This window comes from Gordionus sp. m RMFG-2023, chromosome 1, assembly GCF_954871325.1.
Source record: "Gordionus sp. m RMFG-2023 chromosome 1, tfGorSpeb1-WG-v2, whole genome shotgun sequence".
NCBI classification, from domain to species: domain Eukaryota; kingdom Metazoa; phylum Nematomorpha; class Gordioida; order Chordodea; family Parachordodidae; genus Gordionus; species Gordionus sp. m RMFG-2023.
In genome coordinates, this window is record NC_088775.1 from 42,730,592 (window position 1) to 42,750,792 (window position 20,201).

Here is a 20,201-nt window from a genome sequence, read left to right on the forward strand (position 1 = left end):
TTTATCCCCCTCATGGTTAAGATGAAAAAGTTTTTTTTTTAATCCCCCTCTTTTGTTTATGTTAAAGTTAAATAAAGTTTTTTTTAATCCCCCTCTTTTGTTTAGTTAAAGTTAAATAAAGTTTTTTAATACCCCTCCTTTGTTTACAATAAAATGAAAGTTAAAAAAAGGTTTCTCTTTTTGGTCCCTCTCTTGTTTTAAGTTAAACACAGTGAAAGTAAAACATATGGCTTTTGTGTTTTCTCTCACTTTACTGGATTTCTTACTTTAGGAGTCCTTAGTAAGGTGATCCGAAAATATGAGTTAGACCGTTGGGTCCGGGAGACCACCCTGCATCCCAAGGTATATTTTGAGTTTCGGGAAGTATGGGGGGGGGGGGGTAGGTTTTATCCCCAATTATGTACGATAAAACTAACACAACTCGTTTTCACAAAAACGTTCTTTTTTTCACTTTGCGCCAATTCAATTTTAATATATAATTGCGCCTTTTATTTTCCCTATAAAAGGGACTAATTTTTTATAGTTTAGATATACTTTATTTTTTCTGTAAAATAATTTTGAAAATCTTTATTAATACACACTTTTTTATGTTTAAAAATAATTTTGAAATTTTTATTAATTTAAACTTTTTAGTTTTGTAAAATTTTGATAAAAATTTTATTAGTTATATTGTTAAACAATAAATTTTGATAATAAATTAATATGACTACGACCCGATCTCAAAATCATTCAAACGAAATGTCTCAAAATTCTTCAAATATAAAGCTCACTTTTAAAAGATTATAATTTTTCGGTAGCGCTATTACTTTCTTGTGACGAAATGTATAACTACGGCCAGTAACAGTTAACGGTGAAACTAATGTTAAGATATGACATTTTAGCAAGTAAAGAGTGTCGTCTATACTTGAAATGTAAAGGAATTAGAAGGTCCGGATGGATGTAAAAAATTATTTGCTTTTGATTTTTCCCTAAAACAAAGGCTAACCACCTTAGAATTATAAACACACGTTATATATCCTGATATTTCTCCAAAAATTATACTTACATCATTATATGATAATATGCTTTCTATTGAATTGGAATACATTTTACTTTTAAATTGATGTAGACCTGTTGGAATCACGGTGTTAAATTTTCTGTGTTCCAGGTATAGGTCCAGTTTTTGAAAATCTTTCTTTGAGTAATAGTTCTTCGTAATCATAATTTATTTGGTCATCTATTCAAAATATATGGCATTAATATTTTCTTCAGCTAACTCGTACAATTCATATGATGTGTACTTTGAGTAAGGCCTTGTAAACTAGCTCTAGCGGCTAATCTTTTAACAGTGGCACCAATCCCATCACAAACACTTTTCCCGTGTGCTGTAAGCAGAAAAATGCCACTCCGCCAATACCCCGAAACCCATTTCATGATGGCAAATAAAAATTTTACGATTTTTATACTGTGCAGCGGATCCATCGTAAAAATAAAAAATTTTAGGAATACAAATTTTATTAATTAAAAAATTTACCAATGTTTTTTGGAAATAATGTAAGCTATTGTATTGTGTTGCAAAGATTCGGATATTATTACATAATTTAGGTAACAAATATTGGCAAAATTATCTTTATAATATATAACAAAAGGGTGAACAGTGGATTGAACCCTATTCCAATGATAACTTTGTACTTCATCCTGAAGTATAAAGCTATAGTTTTCTGAAAAATCACATAAAATTAAATATTGGCCTTCGTCTAAGTTCAATTTTAGATTGTTTTGTGTTGAAATAAAAGAATGGGATTAAGATTACATTTTTTTAAAAAAGGCATTGATAAATTCATATTAGGGCTTGGTTATTGTTTCAAGAGTGGTTATATCTACGGATAGCCATTGTTTGTATGTTATAAATTCGATATCCTTAGAACGAAACAATATTTCTATTTGATCGCGTAAATGTGTTGACCCTGGACAATTAATACATTTGCCCATATAACAGGATGGTTGAGGCGGATTATAAATTATTAAGGGTAAAATATGTTTGTATTTTTTAAAGGGCAACATATCATCTTTGGTTAAATTTGATCCAATGATCATTAATTTAAAATTTTGGTAATAGCTGCAAACACATATATTATGTGTACCACTACCTCCAATGAGTGTACAATTTTTTGGGCGAATGCTTGCAAATTTCGAAAACCAATTTTTAACATCAGGCCTCATTTCTTTAAAAAATATATAAATTTCTTTCAAATTATCTAAAATTAATCTCTTTTGTATGGTATTCTTTTTTCCGTTTTGGTCAAAATCGAAACGCAATCTTTCTTGCCTGGCATGATTCTGCTTATTTAGCCCGTACAATAAAATTCTTGAACAATTTTAACTGTATTCGTCTATAGTTTTTCCAGGCTTGGGGTTAGGTGTTGATAAAAATCCCTTTTCCGCTATCAATAATTTAGATAGTTTTGCCATGTATTTTGTTTTATTAAATTCAGTCATTATTTTGAACACTGTCCAATTTTCTGGTAATATCGGCAAGATTTTATATTTATAAGTTTTAGAAAAGCCTGGGATTTTTTTTTATATTTCTTAGAATATCATCATCTTTTCGATAGTAGCTGTCTCAATCAATTTTATATCTAAATGAGATTCTATAGCCTTTTTTATTTTGTTAATTTTTTAATTGGATAACTTTTTTCACCTTTTCTTTTTTATTGGAGATTCCCCAATCTCTATCAATGATGTATTAATTGATTCAATAGCCGGTTTCTCTTCGGTATGATGAATATCAGGGTCTATAATGCGTCATTTGACTTATGAGCTGTTCCGAGTTTTCTTCGACATTTACCACATATTTTATCATCTGCGTGAAGTGACATCCAAGATTGTATATTTCTAAGATTTGTTGTTACATTATTATGTTTCAGTATTTTAAAAGGGTTACAGCATCTAGTATTTCGAATAAGATTTTTGTTCATTTTATTGATATTCTATGATAAATTTTTTTTTAATAATTATAAAATTTTAATTAACCAGGACAATTTATTCAATTATATTCATATATGTAATATATATAAATATATTAAAAATGTGGTATAATTTTTTTTTTTCCTAAAACTTTATTTTGATGTAGAAAGTAGTATCCCATCTACTATCATGATCAATGTAACTTGTTAATTTTTGAAAAAATTATTTAGTTTTAAAACCATAAATTACTTATAACACAATATTAATTATTAATCATTTAGTTTTTTTTAAAAAAAATTAAAACTTCAATTATATAAGAATTCTTAACTCAATAAATATATTTACTTAAATCAAAAAATTAAATATATCGAAAAAAATCGACCAGATCCGATGAAAAATAATGGTATACATTCCTACTAATAATTTTTTTACCTTTGATATTATAAGGATAATTAGAATTTATTATAGTTTTTTTAAATACCAAGAAATTAATTAAAAAATGAATTAATATAGATGTGTTATTGAATGATCAATTTTAAAATTTTTATATAATTTATTGATTGAAACACTCATTTATTGTTATTCTTATTTACAAGTAAGGCTATGCCGATTTTAGAAAATCCGATCCAATATTTATATTGTTTTGGGTTATTTTATAATGATAATACTTTTACTTTTATTTTGTATATATTTTTAATAAATTAATATTTTAAAAATATCAAATTATTTTAAAAAATTGAGTAGCGAAAATTTTGATATTATTTTTGGCGTCATATATGAAATACACAAGATTTCATATATTCAAGAACTCGAAACTTGGTTGAAAATATTTTATTAATATTCATTAAATATATATGGGCAAAAAATTTTATAATAAATTATGAATAAAGTATAAATTGAATTCGATAGACAATTTATATAATTGAATGAAAGCCTTATTTAGTGTTATTTTCACTTACAAGATAAATATTCCTTTAAATTATATCAAATCGTTTAAGAAAAGCCATTAAAAACTGATTAATATATAATTTTATACAACGATGCCGCTTATCGGAAATATATTTATACACTTTTCTAAACATTTTTATAGATCTTGAGAAAGAAGATGGTTGTAGTGTTGCGTAATCGGCTAATTTTAGCCGACTATAAAGCGGCTTAGCCGAGATTTTAGGTGAATAAATCGGCTAAGCCTAAAAATTGGCTAAAATAAATTAGTCAAAAATTCTGCATCGATGCCTAGCATTAATTATTATTTATTTTATTTATATTTAATGTAAATATTTTATTATTATCAACAAATAAACATGATATGATTTAATATTTTTTATTTATATTGTTTTATTTTGAAATGAAAATAAATTTATTTATTTGATGTTTTTTTAATAAAAAAAATAAATGTTGCTATTGTAAAAATGTAATATTCTTTTTAAAATAATTTATTAGTGATTTTCACAATCTTCTTTATAAATACATTTTTATTGAGGAATTATATTGTAAATCTTATAGGTGAAATCTTTTATAATTTTTTTTTATCAATTTTGTAAAATTATCTATTTTTTTATTAAATGAGGTGTTTTTTTTAAAAATAGTTTTTAAAAATATTTTATATTAAACTTTTTTGATGTTATTTTATATGATCTTTTTAAGGATAATATTTATTAATGTGAGAATTGTCATAATCGTTATTTTTAAAGTTTTTTTGACGAATATATGTTAAAATAAGTATTGATAACATATTTAAATAAAATTTAGTGAAGTTGTACCGTAGAAAAGTGACAATTGTCATAATCGTTATTTTTAAAGTTTTTTGATTTTTTTTGACGAAAATAGATTAAAATAAGTATTGAAAACATGTTTAAATAAAAATTTAATGAAGATGTATGTACCAAAGATCGTTATTTTTAAAGTTTTTTGAAGAAAATATGTTAAAATAAGTATTGATAACATGTTTAAATTAAATTTAGTGAAGATGTACCGTAGAAAAGTGACAATTGTTATAATCGTTATTTTTATAGTTTTTTTGACGAAAATATGTTAAAATAAGTATTGATAACATGTTTAAAAAATTTAGTGAAGATGCACCATAGATAAGTGACAATTGTCATAATCGTAGTTTTTTGACGTAAATAGGCTAAAATAAGTATTGATAATATATTTACCATAAAACAACATTAAAAAAAATCTAGGACGGGCCGGCCCTGAATATATAAAAAACCTATTAAAAATCCTGGCCAGGCCTAATTTTTTTTTGAAAATAGGAGCCGGGTCAAAATTTTTATATTTTAAAAATTAGTGTCATGCAAATAACACATCTACTGCTATCTCACAAATTAATTATTTACAAAAACCACATTTAAAATTTCATATATTAAACTCTTCCTTTATATTTATAAAAAAAAATTGGTCTGGGACGCGGCCATCTTCATTATCAAAATCGATAAAAATGTTTATAAAAATGTATAAATATTTTCCCGAAAGAGGGCGTCTTTGTATAAAATTATATATTAATCAGTTTTTAATGGTTTTTCTTGAACTATTTGATATAATTTAAAGGATTATTGATCGTATAAGTGAAAATACCAATAAATGGGGCTTTCATTCAATTATAGAAATTGTCTATCGATAAAAGAAATTCAATTTATTACTTTATTTATAATTTATTATAAAAAATTTTGCCCATATGACATATATTTAATAAATATCAGAGACCTGCAGGTCCGGGCCGTATTTTAAATTTTTTAAATATACCCGGGCCGGGCCTAAAAAAATTTTTTAAACATATCCGGGCCGGGCCTAAAAAATTTTTTTTAAATATATCCGGGCCGGGCCTAAAATTGTTAAGCCCGGGCCGGGCCTAAAATTGTTAAGCCCGGGCCGGGCCTTAATATTTTTTATAAAAATTTTTACATTATAAGTCAATGGTTATAAGATTATATTATATTATAGTTATGATTAATATAATATTGGGTGATGGTTAACACTACCTAACACCCACAGATCGATCTAATTATTAATTTCCTGCAAATTTATTCAAAGTATTAATATATTTTTTTATAATTCATATCTAAATTTTTAGAATATATTTTACCAAAACAATCAAATAAAGGAATATCACTTCTTGAAATTTGTAATACCTTTCAAAGCGAAAAAGGAGAAATAAAATTGATTTTACTTAATATAAAGCATTTTTTAATTGAAAAATTTGTTTTACACAAGTATCATTTTATTTCTCTTTTTCTCTGTCCCAAATTCAAGCAATTACGTATATAGTCAGGGACAGATCGCAAGATGACGGAAAACTATATAAAAGAATATATTAAATTACAAGAGGCTCAGGAAGTAAATGAAATACCATCGACCAGTCAAATTACGACTGTTGTTAAACAAACTGAATCGTTTTATGACAAATGGGGCGATGGTAATTCTGGTAATATGTCAATACCCGATGATGAATACTATAATTACATAATTAAAAAAATAGATGAAACATTTAAGGTGGATAATTTGTTAGAGTGGTGGGCGGCTCATCAAAGCGAATTTCCAATTTTAGCGAAATTGGCAATTCCTGCTTCAAGTGCAAGCTGTGAGCGGAATTTTTCCACTACGAGAATTCTTGAAGAAAGAAGAAGTAATCTTCAACCTGAAAATATGCTTCTCTTTCTTCATGATAATTTGTGAATTTTTAATATCTTTCTTGAGTATAGGGTTTCGTCAATCATGCTGGTTTTTTACTTTGCAAACTGTCAAATATTTATTGCATTTATTATATTTACCTTGAGTCATGAAAGTTTTTAATCTAACATTTTTCATTATTTTTTTTACAATATTATATAATACAATTATCTTCTTTTGTTAAAAATTTATATTATAAAATAAATTATATTAATATTGGGCAATTAGATTATATTTTCAAAATACTAATTATTATACATGCATTTTTTTAAATAGCGATTTATTTTTATTTTGTAAATTAAATACAATATATTATATTCTCAAAATATTTTCCATTTTTATAAATTAAATATTAGTTTTATTATTTTTAAATGCAATATAAAATATAGAATATGCTCAAAATATTATTACCATTTTTATGAATATTAGTTTTATTTTTATAAATGCAATATAAAATATAGTATATGCTCAAAATATCCATTTTTATAAATAACAGTTTTATAATTTTTATAAATTCAATATAATATTCTCAAAATATTAGCTTTTTACATGTATTTTTTAAATAATAAGCGATAATACTAGCTGAAAAATATGGTAAAATACCTCATAGGTAAATTTTTGTATATACCAGGTCGAATATAATTTTAAAAAATTCCGAGATCCAGGCCGGGCCTAAAAAATTTAAAATCGGGCCGGGCCGTGCAAATGGTACCTCTGCAGGTCTCTGATAAATATTAATAAAATATGTTTAATTAAGTTTCGAGTTCTTGAATATATGAATCAGAATCTTGCGCATTTCATATATGGCGTCCTAAATATTAAAAAAATTGATATAATTTAAATTTTTAAAAGATTCTAATTTTTCGGTAGCGCATTTACTTTCTTGTGACGACAATGTATAACTACGGCCAGTAGCATTTAACAGTGAAACTAATGTTAAGATATTACATTTGGGCAAGCAAAGAGTGTCGTCTATACTTGGAAATATAAAGTAATTTTAAGGTCCGGATGGGTGTAAAAACTTATATATATTTCTTCCTGCTTTTGATTTTTCACTAAAACAAAGCTAACCACCAATTAGAATCATAAGGATACGTTCGGTATCCTGATATTTCTTCAATAATTATACTTTCATCATTAAATGATAACTATTCTAAAGTACTTTCTATTGAATTGAAATACATTTTACTTTTAAATTGATGTATATCTGTTGGAATCAAGGTGTGTATTTTGTGTGTTCCAGGTATAGATCTACTTTTTGAAAATCTTTCCCTGAGTAATAGATCTTCGTAATCATATTTTATTTTGGTCATCTATTCAAAATATATGGCATTAATATTTTCTTTAACTAACTCGTACAATTCATATGATGTGTACTTTGAGTAAGGCCTTGTAAACTAGCTCTAGCGGCTAATCTTTTAATAGTGCCACCAATCCCATCACAAACACTTTTCCCGTGTGCTGTAGCAGAAAAATGCCATTTTGCCTGTACCCCGAAATCCATCTCATGATGGCAAATATTAATAAAAAATTACGATTTTTATACTGTGCTGCGGATCCACTGGAAAATAAAAATTTTTTAGCCTACAAATTTTATTAATTAAAAAATTTACCAATGTTTTTTTGAAATTATGTACTGCTATTGAATTGTGTTGCAAAGATTCGGATATCATTACATAATTTAGGCAACAAATATTGGCAAAATTATCTTTATAATATATAACAAAAGGGTGAACAGTGGATTGAGCCCTATTCCAATGATAATTTTGTACTTCATCCTGAAGTATAAAGCTATAGTTTTCTTAAAAATCACAAAATTAAATATTGGTCTTCGTCTAAGTTCAATTTTAGATTGTAGCCATTGTTTGTATGTTATAAATTCGATGTCCTTAGAACGAAACAATATTTCTATTTGATAGCGTAAATGTGTTGACACTGGACAATTATCACATTTGCCAATATAACTGGATGGTTGAGGCGAATTACAAATTATTAAGTGTAAAATATGTTTGTATGTTTTAAAGGGCAAATATTGGTTAAATTTAATCCAATGATCATTAATTTAAAATTTTGGTGGTAGCTGCAATCACATACATGTGTACCACTACCTCCAACGAGTATACAATTTTTGGGCGAATGCTTGCGAATTTCGAAAAACCAATTTTAACATCAGGCCTCATTTCTTTAAATATATAAATTTTTTTCAAATTATAATTTTAATATTATTTTTGGCATCTATGAAATGAACAAGATTCTGATTCATATATTCAAGAACTATAAACTTGGTTGAATATATTTTATTAATATTCATTAAATATATGTTATATGGGCAAAAATTTTTATAATAAAGTAATAAATTGAATTTCTTTTATCGATAGACAATTTCTATAATGGAATGAAAGATCCATTTATTGTTATTTTCACTTACAAGATAAATAATTCTTTAAATTATATCAAATAGTGAAAAACCATTAAAAACTGATGAATATATAAGTAAAATATTTATACACTTTTCTACATTTTTATCGATTTTGAAAATGAAGATGGCCGCGTCCCAGACCAATTTTTTTTATAAATATAAAGGAAGAGTTTAATAATGTCTACTAAATTTTTTAAAAAAAATTGAAGGTCGTATTATTTCCAAAAAATTGTTTTTAGTCCTTATATATTAAATGAAATGACCGGAAATTATTTTTTTTATCAAAAAGTAGAATCTTTGTACGTAATTTTGATATTAAATTTGTTATTTACAATTATGTAGTTTTAAGATATGCTTAATTGAATGAAGGCAGATAATGGAAAAAATACGTCATTTTTGCCACCTTGAACCCGAATATCTACAAAAATATAAATGTTACGAGGCTAAAATTTTGGCTATAACTACACTAACCCTTACCAAATTTTATAAAAAACGGAGGGGGTCGCGAAAATCTCATTTTTTTGCTCATTTGACATGGAATGACCCGGGTGTTTCCTTAGCTCGTACATGAGCATCTCTCAGTAAATTTATTGATGCAACCTTTCGATAGCAAACATGATCGCCTAAGCCCCCAATCAATAGTGGCTAATTCTTTTCAGCCGCCAACTGTCGCAATCGGTATCTCCTGTCCAGTAAGAAATCGGTGTGCAATAACAGCTCAAATACCATCTTCGGAAACGTCATAAAAAATAAAGACAGGAATATAGTCTGAATAAGGAAATATTGTATCCTCTATTGATAATATATTTTTAACTTTATTAAATATTTCATTTACTTGAGCTGACCAAAACCAACTAACATTTTTACTCGTTAGTCGGTGTAAAGGCGAGCAAAAATGTAAATTTTGTATATACGACTCATGGTAATTCAGCATCCCAAGAAACGAACTTAATTTTTTCATATTTGACGGAGTTTTACAATTTTATATGGCAATAATCTAATCTTCTGCAGGGTGATTTCGAAATTTGTCAATAACATGACCCAAATAAGTAACTGACTTTTATCCAATTTTAATTTTATAGGTCATCGTTGAGAAATGGAAATTTATTACTTTAAATAAATTATCCGTACTTATGACGCTAATAACAAATCTTTTTTATTATTATCGACAATATTTTTTACTTTATGATGAGTTCTAAATTATATTCATATCGAATGTACATTTACCATAATCAATTATCATAAATTGTTCCTAACAAAATACAATTTATTCAAAGTTAATACATTTCACCCTATAAAGCCTTTGCGACCCACTTGAGAGTGAACAGCCCACACATCATTATAAAAAATATGGTATCTTAAATATAGATACGTCGTCGGCTGAGGATTGTCGTGTTGTTCCATAGTAGTCACCTTTTTTTTACAGAATTTAACATTTGCTCAAAAATCTTCAAAGATTTTATGCTCATGTTTAATAAATCTATTCTTCAGCGTTAAATTGTTCTATATTAGTAATAAAAGGTGGAGTTTAAAATTATTTGGATTTACCTTAATATATTATTCTATGTCCATATTTAAAATATATTTTTATTATAATGTTCCATATCCTTAAAATAATTAGAAATCTAAAATCAAGTCATGTATGTGCATTATATAGGAGCCATTATCTCAAATATATAACTAAAAACGGAATAAAATTCTGCTTAATAAAAAGAAAAGGTTTCAGATCTAAAAGAAATGCAAAAAAATTTTCCCGATTCTGATAAAAAAAATAATTATAAAAATCTTAAATAACACATTATATTTTATAAATTTTGTGATTTTATGTGGTGGCTATGTATGAAGATGGGTATTAGTTCAGGTGTAAAAAATTACGATATTAATAATAGATTCATTTAGCAAATCTATTATCACGTCAATAAATAACTTTGGAGATAACAATAAAAAGGTTAATGAAAATAACTAGTTTATTTCAGCTGCAGGCCAGGACCAAAGTCCGGCCTAAGGATACGAGCCGGGCAATATAAATTTTATTTAAAACTAATCAGGGCCAAGCCGAGGCATTCTAAAACTCGCAATTATCAAATATAATAAAAATTTATTTTAAATTATATCATAGAATGATATACCACTTATTCACTTCTCATATTTCTATTTCAAACATTTATAACTCTTGTATATCTTAACTAGTTTATAAAAGAAAAGTTAAATAGTTTTTAAATTATTCAATAATTAAAATAATTTGAAGTCAAATAATATAATATACCGGGCCGTGCATATTGTACCACTGCAGGTCTCTGATCTGTATCATAATTTTTCAATTAAATATAAAATGCAAAAATGTATTTATTTATTATTTTTTATTTAATATATACAATCGTATTTGCAGTGGTGGTAGCTTCTGGGCTAAACCCTTTCTACATATGTGGGTGGACAAGGCAAGTTGCAAGGGCAGTGTCTTTTTATATGGGACAATATTTTCATTATCTTTTAGTTATTTATATTTAATTTATTTATCCTATTTATTATTTATGTTCACCAACAAAAAAATAGAATTGAAATTTTGGGTTTCCTTGTCACCATATAAGGTTTAGGTAAGTATGAAAATACTAGTCTAAATTGTTTTATATCGTTTTTATAATATATTTAAATAGTATAAGAAAAATATTTTATCTCATTTATATAAAAATGGTCAATTTATAGAATCACGAAATTTAAAAAAAATTCTGTGCAATTTTTTCCTTATACATGTAAATAGGTCTAGTATGTATTTTTAAAATATAAAATTAATAGAGGCGTTAAATGTAAAGAAAAGAATAAATGGAAAAAGCCTACGAAAATATCAAGAAACTAACAAAGAAAATCTTGGGAAGAGAAGAAGGCATGTTGGAAAAAGGATGAGAGATCATTCGATCGAATAGATTAGCTTAAGGTAGTTAGAGCGAATAATTGCGGTAGCATTTGTCATAAGAAGAGATTCCTTGGGTTAATTAACCCTTTCGTGGGTGGTCTTTCTAATCATCTAAAAAAATGAGTTTTGCACACGAAAGAGATTGGATTAGGCAGAGTATGAATGTGTAAAAAGAATTGATGAAACTATCTTTGGTTATTTTCCAAAATTCGGAATTGTGAGAAAATTGGCATTTTGGTTGGATGGGGCATTTGGGTCAATGTGGACGATTTGAAGACATTCCTATCGGTCCTAAAGATGACGGTTGGTTTGAGTCTAGAGAAGATTCCCGCTGATCTAAGTGCTTGCAAAACAAGATTGATGACTTTGTAGTAATGGGAAACGGCTTGGTCAAAATCGACTGTATAGGTAATGCTGCCCCTTGCTGTCAACACTAGTGTTATTAAAAAGCCCGATTTGAGTCTATATTTAAAGCGGCCCGATTAAGATTTTAGCCAAAATAATATTATGTAAGCCTCATGATTTAGCAAATAGATGTCCAAACCTTTCTACCAGCTATGAGCAAAATCTCCAGGCTTATAATAATATTTTAATTATAATCGTAATCGGACCGTTTTAAAAAATCGACCCGTATCACGATTTAACAACACTAGTCTACACTGAACAGTGTTGACTGTTGTTTACATATTGGTAAGGCAAAACAATTTTGCAGTTAAGCCTAGTCCAATAGCAAATTTTACTCATCTGCTGAGATGAGCAAATTGAGATTAAATGAAATAATTTATATCTAAATAAAAAGTTAAATTAGCATTGTAATATATATTAAATAAAAATAAAATAAAGGTTGTTAAAAAAAGTTGTGAACATTAAATTGAATTAAAAGAATAATGGTATGTAAAATTTAAATCACGTGATTCAACTTTTTTTTTAATGAATAAGTCCTTTTCTTGTTTTTAAATTCTTTTTAGACAAAAATAAAATATATGAACATGAATTGATTTTAAAAAAATGAATAACATATAAACAAGAATATATGAATTCCATGACAAATCAACATGAATTTCAACCCAACGCCCTAGATTTTTCACTAGAGTTTGCATTTATAACTAAGAAAAAAATAAAATTTAGCCTCTAACTCAAAACATCGGCTGAGATATGGGCCTTCTAAAGGTCAAAAAGGGGCATTTTGGGCAAAATGCACTCCCTTTAATTTTGTATATAATTAAGCAATTTAAATTCCTATATATAGCCTAATGGTAGGCCTTTAAAGTTACATAATGTTAAAGATTGTTTAAAAAATCGAAATATCGAAAACCGAAAATTATCATAAAATCAAATCTGCATTTTGTTTCTCTCAAATTAATTTTGTGAGAGCTATAGGCTAATTAATAAATGTGCAAAATTTCAAGTTGGGCCGAGCTTAGGTTTAGGAGATATGGCATTTTAATCATTAGTCAATTGTAAATATTCGTAATAAATATTTGATTAATAATTAAATTGTAATATAAGCTAAAACCTTTTATTATTTTGTATTTAAAGAAATGATTTAAGGGTGTGGGGGGGGGGGGGGTATTGTTTGCAATTAATAATATAACTTTCAAAAAAAGGTTAGACTCTAGGTCGACGTCCGATTTTATAGATTTATTTTTCGAAAAAATACGCTAATTCAACATTCATTAATATCTTCACAACAGTTAGAATTTCATAATTCATTAAAATCAAGTTTAAATGTTGATAGATTTTCAGTTATATGTGATTTTTCTGAAAATTATGCTTTTGTGATAAAGGGCCACCTATTCTCCATTCCTTAATGGTGTATTATTGTGACAATAATATTAAAAAACATATTAACTATGTGATACTCTCATGTCTAAAACACAACGCATGTGGCTGTTTATTTATTTCAAAATAAAATTATTCATTTTCTTAAAGCAAAATATATGAAAAATATTTTATTTATTTGATGGCACAGTATGCAATATAAAAATTTTAAAAAAATCATAATCTATGCCATCATGAACTCTATTTCGGGATCAAGGCAGAATGACACTTTTATAACAGCCCATGGTAAATGTGCTTGTGATAGTTTTGGATGAATTATCAAAAGGTTAGAAGCAAAGTTAGCTCTCAGCATCTTTATGAGAACCAGATATTAAATACTTTAGATTTATTTAATTTTTGAATAGAACATGAAAAATATCTTGAAACAAAGTTTCAAAAGGCTGAACACATTCCTGGAACACAAAAGTTTCAAAAGGCTGAACACATTTCTGGAACACAAAAGTTTCATGAGTTTATACCTCTTATAGGAAATAAAATTAAAGTTAAATTTTATTCCTATTGTGAAAATAAATTTAAAGTTAAATTTTATTCCTATTGTGAAAATAAATTTAATTTACAACATATAAATTAAAATTATATTTTATCTTCAATAAAATTATAATCAAAGATTGATTTGGAATTTGTAGATATTATTACGAGATAAATTATAATCAAATAAAATAACAATAGCCCCCCCCACATTACTTTTTTAGATCTGAAATACCAGAGTTGTTAAAGTATCTATATATAAAAATATGGTAACTGTATCTGCTTTAAGATACTTTTAAGATATACTTTTATTTAACGCCTTTTTATATCATAAATAAAAATTATTTAATGCAAAATTTAATTAGCTATAAACAAGAAATCAAATTGTTTAATTATTCAATTAAATAATCTACAAATTCGTCGGCGGATTTTGTCAGTGTTTCGAGGGTAGTTCGATCAACGACTATCCACTGTTTGAATATTATATAATCTATGGAATACTCGCCAAAAAATATATTAAGCCTTTCTTATAATTTTAAAAATGTGGGGGAAAATTTATTGTTGAATTTTAATTATGGTAGATCATTTTATGCTAAATAAAGCTCATTATCCTAGCCACTTCTCAAAAATTATGATAAAGATAAAAAAATAAGGGCCTGTCATTTAGACATAATTTTTAAATCAACATTATTTCATATCTATTCATTAAATTTAAATATGATGATATTTTTGGTTAAAATTGTTCAATTTTAGCCATATAAAGAGTCATAACTACTAAACCCATGTTTATCCAAGTCTAGGATTTTGTACAAATATAAGGCAGTGTGATTTCTACAGAAAAAAAATTTTGAAAAAAATACCCTTTTTTCTATGGCCATTTCCGGTTTTCGATATTAATCAAATTTTTATCATATTTATTTTTATGTCATAATAAAGAACTATTATTAAACTACTTAATAAAATTTAAATTATTTTTCTAACATAATTTTCTCGATATATTTAAAAATAAATGAGGTGCTAAATGTACCATTTTTATGCGCTTTAAACGGCCATATCTTAGCGGGTAAAGAGTGTTGGAAGGTAAAATTTCATTTTTTTTAGTTAGTATATACTACAAGTGTACAAAATTTAAGAAAAATTGAAAGGGGTCGGGTTGAATTGGTTGATTTGATATGGAATTACCATATATAAAATATTTAAAACTATATAAAAAAAATATATAAATATTCATTAAATATTATGTCCGAGTTTATCAATAAGACAAATTTTGATATTACAATCCATCTCAAGGAATCATCAATTTTTATTTTCAATTTGAATTGATTAATTCCATTTTTTTATATTAATTTTAAAAATTTATTTTAGATTAATATTAATAGTGATGAAGAGGAAGAAGTAATAATCAATGTAGCAACGGCAAGTTCAGACATTGTTTTTCCTTGGCCAATTTATAGAGCATATTTTATAATATATCTCAAAATATAGAAAACAAATCTCTGATATTAAAATTATTATATCTACCAAAAAATAAGAAAATTTCAGTTAGCATTACCTCAACTTGCAACATTGTAAAACATTTAAGGGTAGATATTAAATAAATGTTTACAATTGTAATTTTAAATTTTAAGAGAAAATATCAAACACTGTTGATGAAGATAAAAAAGGGGAAGGAGAATAAATCTATTAAAGAAAATATTGTACTAGGCTCATCGTCCACTTATATTTTTGTGAAGAGACCTCAGACTTGAACACAAACTACTTTAGATGATTTAATAACTGCTTTTATTATAGATGGCATTCAGCCATTTTAATTGTTAAAAAAATTTATAAAAATGATCAAAACATTAGCTCCACAAAAAATATAATTTACCGACAGACAGTGGTTGGTAGAATTTCCCAAAGATAGGAAAGAAAGAAATCATAAAAAGTCTAATAGAACCATAGCTAATATGCACAACAGCAGATTGTTGGAGTGCCTATTGCCGGTATAACTAACATTTAGATTTGTATAATAATTAATTAAGAACAAATTATTTGAGCAGTTTTAAGAAATGTTAATTTTTAATTCTTACATAAGAGTTAAAGCACACTATATAGATCAACAAGTTTAGAAAGAAAAAATGTAGCGTTGGCTTGTAAAAAAATGACTGGTAGTCATACATATGATAAAATAGCAAAGAATTTACAAGATATAGCAAAGGATTATTGCATTCAAAATAAAATCTTAAAGACCATTACGTTAAAATCTTTAAGGTTTATTTTATTAAAAATATAAACATGATATATGATTATTTATTTATTATAGAGTTTTCAAGCCAATTGAAAATACTAGTGAATATAGGGATGATCTGGAAGATGAAGAAGTATTTGTACCAATATCAAGTTTTAATACTACTGCTCAGGATTTTGAAATATCAGAATCATAGTTTACCTCATCATAAAGGTTGTGCCAGTCACACATTGAATCTTGTTGCGACTGTGGATGTCAATAGTGTAAACAATATCAGAGGGTAAAACTATAATTTTAATTATAATATTTTATATTTTCTTCATTAGATATATTGCACAACATTATTTAAATGTCAAAAAATATGGAATGACAAAATAAATCTCTAATTTGATCTGAGATTTTAAAAAATAAATATTGGCCGTTTTTTATATGTCCTAATAAACAAGATGGAACTCCGCATATAATGCTTTGCAATTAATGTCAGAAATAATTAAAGTTAAATCTGGCATAGGACAAGATATGAGTACCTAGGTTTTTTATCTAATGAATGTGATTTTATTCATGAATATTGTTTAGTAAGTTATAAATAAAATTTATAAATATAGCCTTATTTTAAATTAGCTAATGAATCCAGAAGCTAATTCTCTTGATATTTTGCAGGGAGATAAATATATGTAAACAGTTTATTAATATGAAACCATTTCACAGCTGATTATCAAAATGAAGAATTTTAAACAAATTAACATGAGATTTTGTTTACCGCTCTTAGATGCCTTACTTGAAGGGATTGAAGATAGATAAATTAAATTAATCTAAAATAGGTTTATTGGGACATTATTTGAAGAGGAAAATATTATAGCAACTATGCTCCATCCTTTTTTAAACTTGATTGGACATGGTTATCAAGGTCTTCAACTGATTCAAGCAAATAACTTGCGAAAAAAAACAAATAATTTAATATCCGATTTTTTTCAGTACCCTACAGCAGCAGATATGATTGTTAATATTTAAATTTTGATACTCAACAAATTTTAAATAATTTTTTCAAAAATGAATGTCGAGATTTTAGTATTTTTAAAGAATACTATGATATAAAATTGTTATTCATAAAATATTAAAATAAAACACCACAATCAAGCCCCCCGCTAGAAAGACTTTCTTAGTGTAGGTAAAAATGTCTTTACCGATAAACGAGGATGCCTTAATGACCAAAATTTTAAAAATATTTTATTACTGAAATCTAATAATTATTTATAATCATATATTTTCATATATAAAATCTAATTATTATTTTAGTTCTATTTAAATGTAATATCGAGTCAATAAATTTTGTAGCTCATTTCATGAATTTTCACAATAGAATTCTAATTTAGATTTATGTAAACCTATATAAGATTATAATAAAAATTGCTTCTGTATCTAGACACATTTTAAAAAATTCCACCTGTATCTAGATAACTTTTTAGACGATGTATCTGTATCTAGATCCATTTAAAAGGTATCTTTTAACAACTCTGGAAATAACTATTCTTTTAAATATTATTAAGAATATTTTTAATAAATGATTAAAATACCCTATCTCCTAAACCTGTGCTCGGGCTAACTTGAAATTTTGCATATTAACTAATCCTATAGCTTCATAAAAAAATTTAGAGAATAAACATATCGATTTTATTCTATAATCAAATTTAAAACTTTTAACAATAACTAACATTATGTTATTGTAAAGGCCTTTTATTAAGCTATATAAAGAAATTTAAATGAAGCTTCTAGCTTAATTATATTTAAAGATATTTATAAATAAAGGGAATGCATTTATCCAAAATGCCTTTTTTCTACATTTATAGGCCCGTATCTCAGCCGAGTCTAAAATTCTATTTTTTTATTAGTTAATATATTTACAAACTCTTGTAAAAAATTTAGAAAAATCTGAGGGGGTCGGGTTGAAAATTATGTTTTTTTGTTGATTCCATGTTCAACATATATATATAAGAGAGAGTAATTGAGGAAGGTAAGAAGATATCACCCTAAGGGAAGTAATAGTACTTTTTTTTAAGTTTTTCCAAGCTGTTTTTTTCAACTTGTTTGTTCTTTTCCTCCTGTTCCTTGAACTGTTTTTGCTAAAAATATTAATATGAGTTTGAAAAATTGTAAGGCAACCAATTGATGGGTGGTAAAATGAATTTATTATTAATTAGTTAAATATAATCACTAGGGACAATTCTATAAAAGAATTTAAAATGCTATGTTAATCAAAATGGATTTTAAAAAATTATCTTAACTTATAAATGTTCTTCGTTCAATTTAAATCAAAGACGTGCAGCTGGTGGGCCGAGATTTGACACAAAATTTAATTATCAAGTTCGTCCGGGATTTTTTGACGATAACGCAGGATTTCGTTGTGGGTAGGGAAAAAATTGGAAAAAAATTATTAAGAGTATTTTAAGTTTGATAAATTTATTAAGACTGGCTATAAAATGTTGACAATTACTAATATACAAATTCAAATATAAATTGATGATAAAATATTAAATTTACAAGTTAGCGTCAATGTGTTATTTTTCAACTTTAAATAATTTTTTGGACGTGTTTTATTAAATTTAAAAATCGGATCTAACCGGAAATGTATTCCAGCATATTTAGAATACCTATCTTATGAATTTTGGAAAATTTTGCTGTTAACATTTGAGTCATATAAAATATATATAAAAAACTAATATTAAATTATTATGTTAAAAAGTTTATAGCGAAATTGTCTCATATTTATAGGGTAGGTACTCCAAACATGATAGAAAACATTTCCAGTAATAAAATTTTAAATCTAAAAAAATACATTAAGGCTAATTTATATCAATGTGTTTTTTCTTCAACTTTAATTTTTTTTGAGCGCGTTTTCTTTAAATTAAAAATCTTATTTTAACGGAAATGTATTACATCATTGCCGTGAACTTAATATTTATATTAGTTTTTCTATAAATTTTTTATATAAAATATAAATGACACAAAATTGTATACAACTCATAAAATAGGTGTTGGAATACATTTCCGATAAAATCAGATTTTTATATTTAAAAAAACGCGCTCAAAATATTATTTAAAGTTTAAAAATAACATTCCGAAAAAAAACACAGACATTAACATATATAATCGGTAGATTTATTATAAATAAATTTCCTGAAAAAGAACTTTGTAAAAAAAATATAAATTTGTTAAACATTTAAAATTTGATATATAAATTCAAATTATAGTTAAAAAATATAGAAATAGATTAATGCATAAAAATATTCTTTAAAATTATTGCAAGCATATTAACTTACAAAGTCTCATGGAAAAAAATATGGTGCTTTAAAAAATGTGGAAAATATAAAGAATTATATTATAAATTTATAATCTGAAATTTAATCTTTGGGACTGAGATCATTTTTCAATGATTTTATTAATGCTTGGTGTCAATCACTATGTATATTAAGAGGTAACCCATCCCATATATTTTCTGAGGTAGTGCATTTCAAAAGCTTTGTTAAATGGGCCGATATAAACCGATTTTTAAAAACGACTAACCCCAAAATTTTATCCAGAAAAATATGGTCATTTAACACCACTACTTCTCAGGTATGGTTTTATTCTTGTCAGTGAAGAAAATGTTTTTTCATTGGTAAACTAAGAGGTAGAGTTGTTAAAATATATAATAATTTTTATATATTAGAAAAATA

The 20,201-nt window shown here is 25.9% G+C and overlaps 1 protein-coding gene across 6 annotated transcripts in view; it reads right to left on the minus strand.

Moving 5' to 3' along the window:
* Window positions 1-20,201, minus strand: part of LOC135922555 (bromodomain-containing protein 3-like) — a 102,302-nt gene that overhangs the window by 3,975 nt on the left and 78,126 nt on the right. For 2 of the 6 annotated variants that reach the window (XM_065456947.1, XM_065456949.1), the window contains exons 22-23: window positions 18,535-18,608; window positions 11,304-11,339 (exon numbers count right to left, since the gene is read on the minus strand). The exons of 1 other annotated variant lie outside the window; for it this stretch is intronic. In XM_065456947.1, the coding sequence (XP_065313019.1) occupies window positions 11,304-11,339; window positions 18,535-18,608 (110 nt within the window). The remainder of the gene's footprint in view (window positions 1-11,303; window positions 11,340-18,534; window positions 18,609-20,201) is intronic. 3 more of the 6 variants (XM_065456952.1, XM_065456950.1, XM_065456948.1) reach the window with 2 other exon arrangements.